This window comes from Stegodyphus dumicola, chromosome X1, assembly GCF_044657685.1.
Source record: "Stegodyphus dumicola isolate Sdum_Otavi_A_Nest chromosome X1, ASM4465768v1".
NCBI lineage: Eukaryota > Metazoa > Arthropoda > Arachnida > Araneae > Eresidae > Stegodyphus > Stegodyphus dumicola.
In genome coordinates, this window is record NC_140780.1 from 205,626,395 (window position 1) to 205,640,049 (window position 13,655).

The 13,655-nt window shown below is 29.8% G+C and overlaps 1 protein-coding gene across 3 annotated transcripts in view; it reads right to left on the reverse strand.

Annotated features, from left to right (window-relative positions):
* The window catches only part of Tomosyn (syntaxin-binding protein tomosyn), a 275,347-nt gene that overhangs the window by 54,290 nt on the left and 207,402 nt on the right, over positions 1 to 13,655 (reverse strand). For 2 of the 3 annotated variants that reach the window (XM_085808289.1, XM_085808288.1), the window contains exon 26: positions 13,006 to 13,101. In XM_085808289.1, the coding sequence (XP_085664415.1) occupies positions 13,006 to 13,101 (96 nt within the window). Of the gene's footprint in view, positions 1 to 4,044; positions 4,109 to 13,005; positions 13,102 to 13,655 lie in introns of all 3 variants that reach the window. The other variant, XR_015038723.1, reaches the window with a different exon arrangement.

A 13,655-nucleotide genomic window follows, 5' to 3' on the forward strand; every position in this document is an offset into this window, starting at 1 on the left:
AAACTGAATCAGCAGCCTCTACATGCCAAAGTATTAAAAGTAAGATAAAAAAAAAGCGCATAAGTTAAAAAATTACTTAAAATTTTTTAGACAATGAATTAAATATAGTAGCTATCCATACAGTCAAATTCTTAATTTGACATTTTATCGTTTTATAATTTCGTGTTTGACAATTTACAATAGACATCTCTCGATTTTTTAAAAAATACGTTCGTCTCAGTGTCAGCCAAAATGCAAAAGAGAAATAATATATAATCCTTTCCTTGCAAAAATGCATGAGCTTTCAATACAGAGAATAGTGTGTAAAATTTCAGCGATACTGCAAATTTTAAATTACCTTATTTTTGTAGCTGCTTGTTTAACACAAAGAGTTCAGTCCCAAACAGCATCAAAACGAAATTTTATATCAACAAAATAGTTGGTTAACTTTTTTAACAGTAAAATAACATATTCTACAGAAAACAGCCTCCCTCTTAACAGTTACTGATTAATGTTGGTTTTAAACTTCAGACCTTATTTCGAAGTTGCAATTTTCCCAATTTGGATAGCCAAAAGAGTTCTCTGACAAGTAAAAATTGAAATGTTGTCAACAGGCCTCCTGCGAGATCTCCAACTAATTACAAACAGCGGAATTTTATTATCTTATTATAAATATAGCAGGAAAATGTAAATACCCACTTTCACAGCATATTATTTAAGAAAAGTCATTAATAGTGATTATCTGCAAATATTACATAAGATAAAAACTGTTTATATTCCTAATACTTCTAGAAATTATTTGGCTGTTTGACTGATGCTGAAGAGCATCTCTAATCTCAACATCTGTAAGAAAATCGCCGATTTCATCATTTTCTTTTTCAGAAAGTTTGTAACATGACGTGCTTAAGTTTGTTTCCGTTTGATTTATTAGCTGATTATGGCAAAGAACACAAAGGCTATCTGTCTAAAGGAAGGGATGTCTTTGTGGAAGGCTAAATTGTTAGCTAAAATGCCCATGCAGCCAGCCCGTTCACCAGGATTCGAACCCAGGTCAGAACTACCAGTATTCAGCGATTTTACCGCTCGGCCACTCGTGGACTCTTAAATTTGTTTCAGAAAGCAACAGGCAGATACCCTTTTCCCTTTTCTGTTAACAATGCTGCAACTTGAGCTTTTTCATCAGTATCCACCAAGAGTTAAATTCTTCACAACTATGTAAGTTGGAAACGTTCATTTTTCTTCTTCACTTCCTCTATTTTATCATTTATTAAAAAGCTAGCAAGATCAGTTCTTTATTATCTTTTTCTGAAGTGTGATTCCAAGATATGTTCAATAAATGCAGCACATCGAGAGGGTTAGTTTTCTTTGCTAATTCATCTGCACTTACATCCATATCAATATGCTTAAGACAAATATTTACGATACACGATGCTTTTTTTTCAGTAAGCAGGAGGCTGTAATTCTCCAGTTGGTTATTCCATTTCAAACACCATTCATTAAAAATTGCTGACATCATCAACGGCTCCGAATTGGACTTATAACGTCTTCGAGCTGGTTAATTCTTAGAATATCAAAGTCTTTGAACTGGTAAACTCTTAACTTCTTTAAAGCATAAAGCATTTTTTTTATTGCCATCAGCCTTGAACCACTACAAGGGCCGGAAGTGGTGGCCGTTTTATTATGGAAGCACGTAATAGACGGCCTCCGCTGTCTCCTATGATGGGACAGACTATTACAACCACGCCTTCTCCGGGATTCGAACGCGGGCTCATCGCTATGGCAGTCAGGATCACTAACCAATACACCGGATGGGCGGCAACCCCAAATTATTGACGCAGCATATAGCATTTACATTATCTTTCAATATTTTAAAGCCTTTCGGAATTTCCGTTTTAAAGAAATATGTACGTGAGGTAATACACGGCAGTATTAGACATGCCTACATTTATAAATGTTTCCAAGACAGTTTTTTATATATGATTTATGCCGTTCATTCGACAACTACTTTTTTGCAGCAAGTAAATCAGTACCTTTTTTCTCAACATTGTGTTTTCTGTTTCTTCTATCGGTTAAGCCGGTTATCTGTTGCTACAAAATCACCTTTTCCCATTTTTACATATAATTCTACAGCTTTCTCCCGCATCAATAGACCGTTGATTACACTCTTTTTTTATGAATATTTGTAAATCAAACCTTCAATGCTCTCGCAATACTGTGATTTTTCCCGTCATGCATCCTTTAATATTTTCTTTTCGATTTTGCTTTTCCAAACAATATGAATCATTTGGAAAAGCAAAATCCAAACAATATAAAGTTACAGCCAACCAATTTGAATTCAAAACAATAAATTCACGATTCTTTAAAATCTTGTATAAGATAGGTCAGACAGTATATAGGTGCATCTAAGACAGTGCTCTGCAACCTTTTCTCACCTGCGACGCACAAAAAATCTTTCTGGAATTTTGTGGCACACCAAAAGCTAATGTATATGTGTATTGATTTATACACAAAATTTACAATAAATTTTTGTTTTTAACTTGAAAAATATACAATTATAAAACCATAACATATTTATTGATATGCAATCATAATAATTATCAATGTGATACCTGCGCTTAAAAAAAGTTAAACATTTTTGAGTTCTGAGTTATCAAGGAAGTTCCGAAAAAATTCAAATGCTGACACACTTACAATCACACACACAACCACACAACAGTGAAATATATAAAAACATTTAAAATAGACATTATTAAGGAAAAAAAATTTGTCATTGTGTATTAAATACATGATAAAAAATTGCAAAATGTCAAATACATGTATTTGATTGCGGCACACCTATATCCTACTCATGGCACACCAGTGTGCCGCGGCACACCGTTTGAGGAGCACTGATCTAAGAGACTGACAAAAATGAGAAAATTAAATTACTTTTTATTCCACAAGCACTTTTTTCCCTCACAACTAACAAAACTTTTCTTTATCCTCAGTTTAAATCAAAAATGATTATAAACTTACTGTTTCAATTACTTCCACATTTTTTATTAATTTCAAGCAAATCTCAACATTTCCAAATTTGGATTGGCTGGGTTACATAATTTAGGCAAAGCATATGAAGATCTGAATTTTTTTTTAATAGCAAAAAGTAAAATACACTGAAACGATGCTGCCAGAAAGTACTATTTCATGTTCTGACATCTCAAATTATAACGCAGCTGACTTTTCTAACTCATGAAAAATTTTACATTCTGATTTATTCACTTGAGCATCTGCCGCATAAAACAATTTTTTTCAAAAAAATGTTTAATCTTTCTAATAAGGTATTATTTCTCAAATTTTAGTTAAATAAATATTACATAAATACATTTAAAAAATATCTGGGGCTTTAAAACCAAAGAAAACCTTTGACCTCGACAGCTGTTTCAGAAAAAAAAGATCTAAACAAATATCATTTGAAATTATAAATACAGAAAATGAACCTCTACTTTCGTATCATGTTTTAATTCTACCTAAAATATGAAAATTAAATATTATTTTTCACTTAGAATCAACACAGGCAGTTAAGTGTTGCTTAATTTTTTCACTGGTACTAAATCTTGTGCAGGCCTAGACCTACTCTAAAAATTTATTCCAGGCAAATCTATTCCTAGCCACTAGTTTTCTAGTTCGAATTTCAAAATGCCCAAATTCTACCTAACTATAGAGGACATTAAAGTGAATGTATGAATGACAAGAGGGCATATCTGTCATAAATAAGCATTTCATAAAAAAACTAAATTTCAAAAGTCACATTCATATTATTAAAATCCTTTTATTGATAGCAGCGTTGTGATATCATTCAGTAATAAAGAGTAAAATGTTTTATAAATAGGAGCAGTGGTCCGAATTAAAACTGAAAACTTGTTGTTAGAAAAAAGTTCTGTTTTAATTCAGACCATTGCACCTATTTTTATCCATATAATAATATATATTTACTGTTATTTAATTTTGAAGCAAAATTCACTCACACACAAACAAAACAAAAACAAACAAAAAAAAATTACAGGAATAGTATAAAAATAAATTTACCTTTCTCACTTTGCTCAAACTTACTGTAGTTTTTCAATAAATTCATTAACAGCTATTTCATTTTCTAAACATTCAAATATAAATATCAGCCCTTAGTACATTGAACAAATGATGGTTTACCATAATTAATATTTTTATTCATAATATTTCATCATGAAATGTAAACCTACAATGAGGAAAATACAAGTCCACTTAATGTTATGAATGACATATGCAAGGGTTTTTATGAAGCTTAAATAGACATGCACTTCTATCTTGAAATTTTAAAGAAAAATGTGTTTGTTCACAAGGCTAAAAAAAGTCTTAATTTTGAAAAAAATCATCATTTATTCAATAGAGGTCCTGGTTATAGTATTTTATATTTTGAATGCTTCTCTCTTAAATTTCATGTATCAAGTGTAAATAAATTTGTGAAAAAATATAATACAAATTAGAATAATTTTTTAAAAGATTGCTTTTTAAGCAAAATTTTATAATCCTTCATTTTCCTATTATTTTTTTTTTTAAATATTCTTCATGAGTAAATTTTCTTACCATATAAAATTCCATTACAAGAATTAGTAACATTAATTCAAAAAAAGGTGCTGAAGGAACATGAATCTGGACGGTTATTCTACATTACGAGAGTCGCCAGCAAGTTCTGGGCCGCCAGATGTCGCTGCTAGTAAAAAACAGGTCTGCCCGACATCCTATATTCTCTGAGTAAGGAAGTTGTCGAAAGCGCGTGAAAAAGTGTTGCCGCGTCGTCAATCAGGGTTGTGCAGTTGACGTACTAAGTAGACAATGGCTTTGTATGTATTTTCGCCGCTGATTTTTTCATATTTAAGCGAAGAATACGGTCGTAGATCTCTGAATCAATGGCGAATTTTTAGAAAATATGTTGATGCTTTTGCTCTGCCAAAAGATGTTTTCATTGCGTATTTCAGATTGCCAAAATTTATAGTTATTTTAATTTGCGATGAACTCAGAGTATTTGGAGCCACATTCAGAAAACAAAAACGCAATTTCTACTGAAAGAAAGGTTATACTATTCCTGAAATTATAGATATAAATTGTAATTGTACGCTTTAAAAATGTAGAAGATAATAAGTTTATCAAGCACATAGACCTTCTTCATTTAATACAAATATAGACATCCGATAAGCTTCTACTCGATTTATGTACAGCAAGAATTACGTTTACTTTAAAATCTAACAGTTGAATACCTTACGAACAATACTGTGACCACAAAAAGGATATCATTCATTATTACGCGAAATTCACACTACTGTGAAATAAAAATTTAATATATATATATCCAAATAGTTTAACACTTAATAAAACGAATACGAATCAAGATACTATTGAATTCCTAGACCTGCAAATTATTAAACACAGCAAAATTAAATTATTTGATAAAAGAAGAAACTTCCATTTTCCTACTATTAAACTAATTAATTGGAACTCTAATATCTCTAGAAAAGTAATAGAAAACACGTTTCATAGCCAAATTATCAGAATAAAAAATATATGTACTGAAAATGACGATTTAAAGGAAGAAATCATAAAACTAATTAATGTACAAGTTGATAACCAAGTACCACCAAAATTTATTAATTTATATATTAAAAAGGCAGGCCTTGACTTTACTTTATAATTTTTTGTCTCTTTTGGATATGATAACATTACCTTAAACCTTAGCTGGAGGGTAATGAAGGATATAAAAGAGTAGAGAGATTATTGTAAATATTTTGTAAATATGTATATTTAATCAATACTGGATTCTTTACTTTTACTAATAAAGGGCCAACTCTTTTCAAAAGTCTCAATTATAGCCCGAATTGAATGAAGATTTTAATCTTCTTCTTCTAATTTTCCATACTTTAGCCAGTATTTAGTTAAGTTTTGATATTCCAATTGAAATCAAGTTCATTAAACTTTTAATATTTTCTTTCATCAATTTTAAGTTTTATTTAACTTCCTAAAGGAATTTTTGAGAAATTTCTGGGAATTTTTAGAGGTTTTTTAAGGACTTCATTTCAAAAAAATTTTGGGAAATTTTACTTTAAAACTTTAATATTAAAACATTTCAGTTTTTCTTAATTACTTAATTTTAATTTTTGCAATTTTCACACAAAATATCTTTCACTTAATTTTTTTAACAATTTTCACAATTTTTCAACAGAACACACATTTCAAATTACAAACAGTTTACATTTTTTTCACATACCACTTCACTTTAATTTCCTTCAAGCAAACTTACATCTCTTGATTGGCTCAGTTATTTAACTCCCTAAATAATTGATATTACTATCTTTAGGATTTTTAATTTAATTTAATTTAATTTTAATATTAATGTTTACAAAAATTTTTTTCTATAACAAAGATAGCAATTTGACACTCAACTTTACCTACATAAGCGTTATCTATATAATTTGAAGAACACACTTATTTCTCTTTCACAACAGATTTGTAGACCCCAACACTCACATAGTAGGTAAGTTAGAGTTAAAACTTACTATTTACTTGCTTTAAGTACTTTTTAAAAAAATTTTTATGTAGTATCTAAGTATTTTCTAAATATGAAATTATATTTTTAAATATATATTTGTTTTTTAAAAATTGTGAATTAGTGCTTTTTGTTTCTTATTGGTTTATATGGATGATGTATAGTTCTTTTATAGTTTCTTTTTATTGATATGCATATTCGTGTAGGGGAAGTTTCTATAGACAAGGATTTCTAAAATACATTGGTTTCTAGATTTTTTATTATTTTATAAAAATTAATTTTTAAAAAAAATTTAATTTTTTAAGAAAAAGTTTAATTCTTGACTTTACTTGCTTGTTTCTCAAAAGACTTCATTAGTATTTTCCTTTTTGAACTTTAATTCTTAAATGTTAATACTTAAATGTTAATTTCTAAGGGTACCACTTTATTGGAATTACTTTTGGTTTTGACTTTTACCCTTGCCTGCATGAATGACGAAACACGAATTGAATGATTGGGGAGATAGGTTTGGAGGCAACTTCCCCTTGATAAGTCTGTCTCCTGCGTACTCTACGGACATTCACATATGCATTTTTTTAAAAAAATTGTTTAATTTAATTTTAATTTATTAAATTAGTAGATTTATTTTCATGGATAGATATTGCACTTGATTTGCTTATGCTTCTGAATTTAAATAATATTGTAGATTAGTTCAAGAATTAAATCTTTTACACGTATGCACATTTTTAAAAAAAATTAATTTAAATTATTTTGGCTTTTTTCTTTTTTTTAGAATTTAAATTTGCTTTTTTACTTTTATACATATTTGTTAAGAATTTAAATTTGTTTAAATATATATATATATATAAATATAAAATAGCTTTATAATATTTTTTTCAGTAGCTGTACTCCTAATAGTGTGATACTTTTAAAAACAAGTTTTAGCCCAGAGGTGACTATTAATTTCGTTTTGCCATTTTGTGGCGTTTCACGATAAATGGCGTTTCACTTTTCAAATCATTGCCACCAAGTATTATCGCACTCTATTATATTTGAAGAAATTAAATAATGAGGAATCTGTAGAATGTATGAATGTTTCTCACACTGTGATAAAACAACGGTACCTAGAGCCATGAAATTCTGAATAACGTAATCCTCCATCCTAATATAGGCATCTGGAGGCCCAAATTTGGAACTGCGAATTTGTTTTATTATCTATTTCATATTTTGTAAAGCATTTATGAGTTTTTGATTAAGAAACCCAATGATTTCAAAGCGCGCTATGGCAACATTGTACGGGGGAAAAAATAAATAAAATAAAAATAAAAATAAAAAAAAAAAAAAGAGGGAAAAAACATTTTCATCTCTAGCTCGCGAGACAATGTATCGGAAATTCTAAAGATATGCTTTTTTTAAATTATATGATATTGCTATTGAATTGAATTTTATGGTTTAAGTGTGAAAAACATGATATTTAATAAATAAAGGTAACACGCAAAACGTTAAAAAAAATGGCATTTCGGGAGTAATTTTTTTTTTTTTTTTTTGGTGTGTGTGTGTGTGTGTGTGTAATTATATTACGTTTTAAAATTAGTTTCTAAGTGAGGACTTTCTAAGGGAAACTGGCTCGTAAACACGTTACACATGGGGAAAGACACGAAAACGCCGGCCAGCTCGTTCGCAGGATTAGAACCTCGGACCAAACTACCTGTGTTCAGCGACTTTAACGCTCGGCGGCTGGTGGGCTTGTTAGTAGAATTATACTGCATAATTATTTTATTATGCTATAAAGTAATAATGCTATAAGACTGAGGCTTTGTTCATGGAATAGTACTTTTGTAACCTATTATAGTATTAAGAAATTATTGTTTCTTTCCAAACTTAAAAAAAAAAAAAAAAAAAAAAAAAAAAAAAAAAAAAAAATTACTGTTCATAGCATTCTCATTTTTATATTGTAAAAGAGATATTGATTATTATTAGTTTTCTATTTAAAATGTGTCGAAATATTTTTATTTTTGTACTTGCATTATGAAAATATTACGATCTTTTAATTATTTTCACAGAATAAAATCTTTTGAGAAGGAAGAATATTTAAACTGAGCAGTTCTTATATATATAAAAAATTAAAATAACAGCAATGTAATATTTAAAAAAAGGTATTAGTAATTGTGTGACAAAAATTGCAAAACGAATTAATCACACATGCAGGATAGATTAGTTTAATTTTGGTTATATATTTTATATTGAAAAAATATTTTCTTTCATGTTAATTATAGAATAAATTATTTAAAATAAAGCATTTTGATGCGTGTGTGATAGTTGAATACAGCAGCAATCGGCCATAGCGAATGAATTTTATTTCTTTTTCTGAAAGAAATAATTTTCATAGAAAAAGAAAATAAAAAAAGGGAAGAAATATTAAGAAAGAAATATTTTCTTTCTAATTTCTTATTTAAAGAAATATTTTTCCAATAGTAACTGTAAATTGCGAGAAAACAGTTTTAATGTAAGCATGGAAAAAAAAATTAGTTTGCTATTAGATTGTAATGCAAATTAATCATATTATAAATTTAAATCATTAAAATTGTTTATTTCTAAAAGGATTTGAAGTAAGCTTAATTCATTTACTCTTATCTATTTACCATTGCTTTCGTGGTATCCCATATCAATTTTCATTTCTTAACTCTAAATTCCTGCATTAACTTTCCCCTTAAAAAACAGGATTTTCCTTCACATAACACAGGAACATATTCTGCTGCGTGTTGGTCATAATACTGTTTTGTGCAATTTTTTCGAATTACAAATGCAGCGTGTGAGTTAGTGAAATAATGGGAGAATATTCCTAGAACTTCAGCCAGTGCGCGCTATAAATTTCGTCACTCGTCTGTACTGCGATTGGTCTAAAGCTCTTTGAAGTCTTGTCCCCTTTCAGTAAAGTCAAATGGACCCACCCACCCACCAACTGAGGACCACAGAATGGCTTTCTCCAATAAGTTGTGATGGCTGTGTATACCGGTTTTTTTGAGCCAATATTGTTCGCTCAAGTTGTAGACAGATCCAGTGATCATAGAATAGGCATCCTGAACTGAAAGTTTATGTCTGAAGCTCTGTGAAATTCCTTCTAGACTATTAATGCTTAGTAGTAAGATAGTAATTTAAATAATGATGAATCTTACTTGGAACTTCAGTATGAATTTTCTAGCTGATTTTTAAGAAGTTCTAATTCTCTCTTCATACATATCTTCATCTGAAAGTTTTCTATAATGCTTGCAAAATCTGGGTGAAATCAGTGAGAATGAAATCATGTGCTCCTCTGGTCAGTAATCTGATCATTATTACATAGCCATCCTATTTTATTCTTTGAATTTTTTGTTTATTTTAACCTGATTCAGCATAGGTCTGATGAAGGTTTGAATCTGCTTGTCTTTGCCATGTGATGTTTACTTGTGTTTCAATGATTCATGACATATTTTCCACCACTGATTATAGTGGATGCTAAAAATCAACATATGAAACATTGAAAATCTAGATAGACTTCTATACATCTTGTTTTAGTTTTCTTTTCAAATAAGTTTGACTTAAAGCATAGGTTAAACTTTGTTAAAATGAAAACTAAAATAATTTCATAAAGAAGCATCCATCAGCTGAAGTGATTATTTTATGGTGCAATAATATTATTTCGAATGCAATATTATCATTAAAGTTAACTTCAGCACACAAAGAGGTAAAACTCTCAATTTTTCCAATTTATAAGAACCTACTTCCATATAAGTAATAATTTTCTGCTAGAATCAATGTCACGCAAAATGTTATCCGGATTAACTGAGAAGTATTTTGAATGCCTCTCTCAGAACCAGAAAGGCTTGTTCAAAACTCTGGATGTTATGAATAAATTGACACTAAAAATGCAAAATCTTTTAAATTTACTAAAGAGCTTTCCTCTGGTATTAACCTTGGAATCTACAATTACTTTTCCCAGTACTATGATAAACAGAAGGCAAATAAGTAAACTTCCTTGCTTAGATTATTTTTATTTCTGTCAGTCCTACAGTGCCAGCCCTATATTTTAACCATACTTTTCAGTCTACTTCGGAAATGAAGATTGCAGACTTGTCAATGACGTCAAGTTCTCTCGTAGCCACAACACATAATATCTATTTATTGTATATTTACTTGTTCTAAAATTATGAAGTCTATCAAGTTAAAAATTATTATGTCTATGAAGAGATGATAAGTTCAATTTCCATATTCTTAAATTATTTTTTATGCTTTTTTGCAAAGTATTTTTTTCCTCTATTTTCTCTATGTTCCTGAAGATATGATTAAAAAATTGAATAAAATTAAAACAAAATCAATTTCTCTAGATATTAAATAAATGAAATGAACATCTTGGACTTTAAAAAGCAGTAAATAGTAAATCCTTAAGATTATAGTGCAGTATCACTGATTGCAGTGATTTCCTCTTTCCAGGAACTTCATGTTAAAAATAATTTAGCACACTCCTATTCTCAGTAGATGCTTATTTTGCAAAAGTCATATGAAAGATATAATATCATACAGTGCACACATTTATACAGCCTGATTTCCCTGTGGAACATTTGCAATGCCTTTCTCTGGGAATTAGCCTTTATTCCCATTATAATAATGTTTTAGCAAGAAATGTACATAATTTATAAAGTTTTAGTTAGATGACATGTGTCTTCCATGAGACTGATTCTGTGACAACAATAATTAAGTGGAATTTACATTTTCCTTTTCAATTAATCTAGCTTTACTTAATAAACACATTCACCTAAATTTAATTATTTGATAATTGTAATTTTTTATTATTTCTGTTATCATTGCTATTGATTATTTGTATTTGACATCACTTTATTTTACAAATACAGTCAAAAGTCGTTAATCCGGACTCGTCGGGGCTTCGGCGATTCCGGATTATCGATTTTTCCGGATTATAGATCATCAGTTTAAATCTCGTAAGATGGCATGCAGAAATTCCAAGATTAAAAATATGAAACCGTAATTTATGAAATAAAGAACAATTATGATCTAAAGGGTATCAAAATTTGCAAAAAGAAAAAACTTAATATTTATTTGTTTACTTTATTAAACATTTCTTTCAATGTAAGTTGTTTAAGTTTTGCTTCGTTTCATGTGATAATACTTTCTCTTTATTTCTATTAAACAGACATAATTTCTTGTTCAGTTACAAAGTTCCGCTGTTCAAGTCCTATAATTGCTGTGTCAAGAACACCGACTAATTTGTCAATCGAAATTTTTTCGTTTTCAATAACCTCTGTCACTTTTCTTCGCTATCGGAAGCGGATTATAATGACGAGGAACTTATTTTAAATCATATCAAAGACGGAGCATATCGAGATGAAATACTACATTTGGTAAGGAATTATAAGCCAAATAAAATAAAAACATCTGCGCTGAAGATAAGGATAGTGCTGACAAATCAAGTTCCAATTCATTATGCGCCCGCCGCGGCGTTCCCCCCGCCGAGCAGCGTGAAATTGATAAACAGATTTCGGATTTCAAAACATACTTTCGCTTTAGATCCTTTACATATTAACAAATATATATCGGAAATTCTATTTGATATAACGGAAAGTTTAAGCTTACTTTTATAAAATTGCTCTTACAGTCTGCAAAAAATAATAAGCCGGATCCAATTCGAAAATTAAGGAACAACGCAATCATCAACATTAACTGAAATAGATAATTAGATAATTTTAGCTTATACGTCCATTATACATAAAACGCGCACGCGAAAACGTATTCTGCACTTGCGCACACTCATATGCGCAGTCGTAAAAGGTCTTACGCGCACGCGTAAACGCCTATGCACATGTGTCAACGCGGCGCATGCGCAGAAAGTTTTTACTTTTGAGGTCCGGATTATAGATCATTCCAAATTATGGGTGTCCGAATTAACGACTTTTGACTGTATTACAATTTTAACAAGTCAAGCACCATGTCATAAAACTTACACTTCTAATCCGGACGTAATAGATTGGAATACTGTATGAGAGCTAAACCACATCACTAAAAATCGTGGACAGAACCGATTACTGATCAATAAGAACAAAGTGGCATTCCAATGGTAGCTTATAATAGTCTAGTGGATATTCTTTCCTAATAGAGCACACACTGTTACTTCCTAATCTAATTCCTACCATATTGGTAAGTATATGTATCACAACACTATTTTCCAAATTTTTTATCACAAGATTTTTTTTATCACACTGTGCATTACAAGCTTATTTATAGCTATTTACTAATTATTTGAGTTAATATTTTATATCTTTTTTTTGGGGGGAGGGAGGTAAGTTAAAGTTATTTTAGTGTAAGTCAGGCAAGAAATTTTAATGTAATATTCTGTATTACATCTGAAACAGCTTTATGATGAAAAAACGACATTGATGTAATCAGAATGGTTAAGAGCTACAAAAGTGAAATTAGTATTGTGAAAAAACAATATATCTTACCAGTAGGATGAAGATATTGAAAATTTCTGTAGTTCTGTAGGTGAACATAGATACACTCCATGCCCATTTCTACTGAAGCAAAATGTTCTAGCAACCCTAAAATTATAATGAATTAAAACAGTTCATAACTAAAAAAATGTTTTAGATATTTACTTCAAAATATTTAAAAATTTGTTAATTAGGTAAATAAAAGATCTACAGTGTCTGTCCAAAAACTTCTGGACAGGATTTTCTTCCTGGCATACACAGCTGTAGCAAGGGTTTTGAGCACCTAGGGCCAGCTGAAGATTTTGTGCCCCTTTCTGTGTGCCCAAAATGGAAAACATTTCATTCTAAAATTTCTTAACATCAGTTTGGCGCCTCCTTGATGCTGCGCCCGGGGACAAATGTTCTGCATTTTTGTTTTGAACATTAAATGGATTAAAAAGTATATTATCACTGAATAAACTTGAAAACTAATATATATAGTATTAGATTTTTTAGAGGCGTTTCACATTAAAAAAAAATCTTTCTGTTATAATTACCGATCCTAATTCCAATCATCTTCACCTTCAGCCGTTAACCCATTAGCCGCTGGTGTTGCGTTGATGCAACGGTCAAAATAAATGCGTATATAAATATAACTGCCTATGATATTTTATACCAGCAGA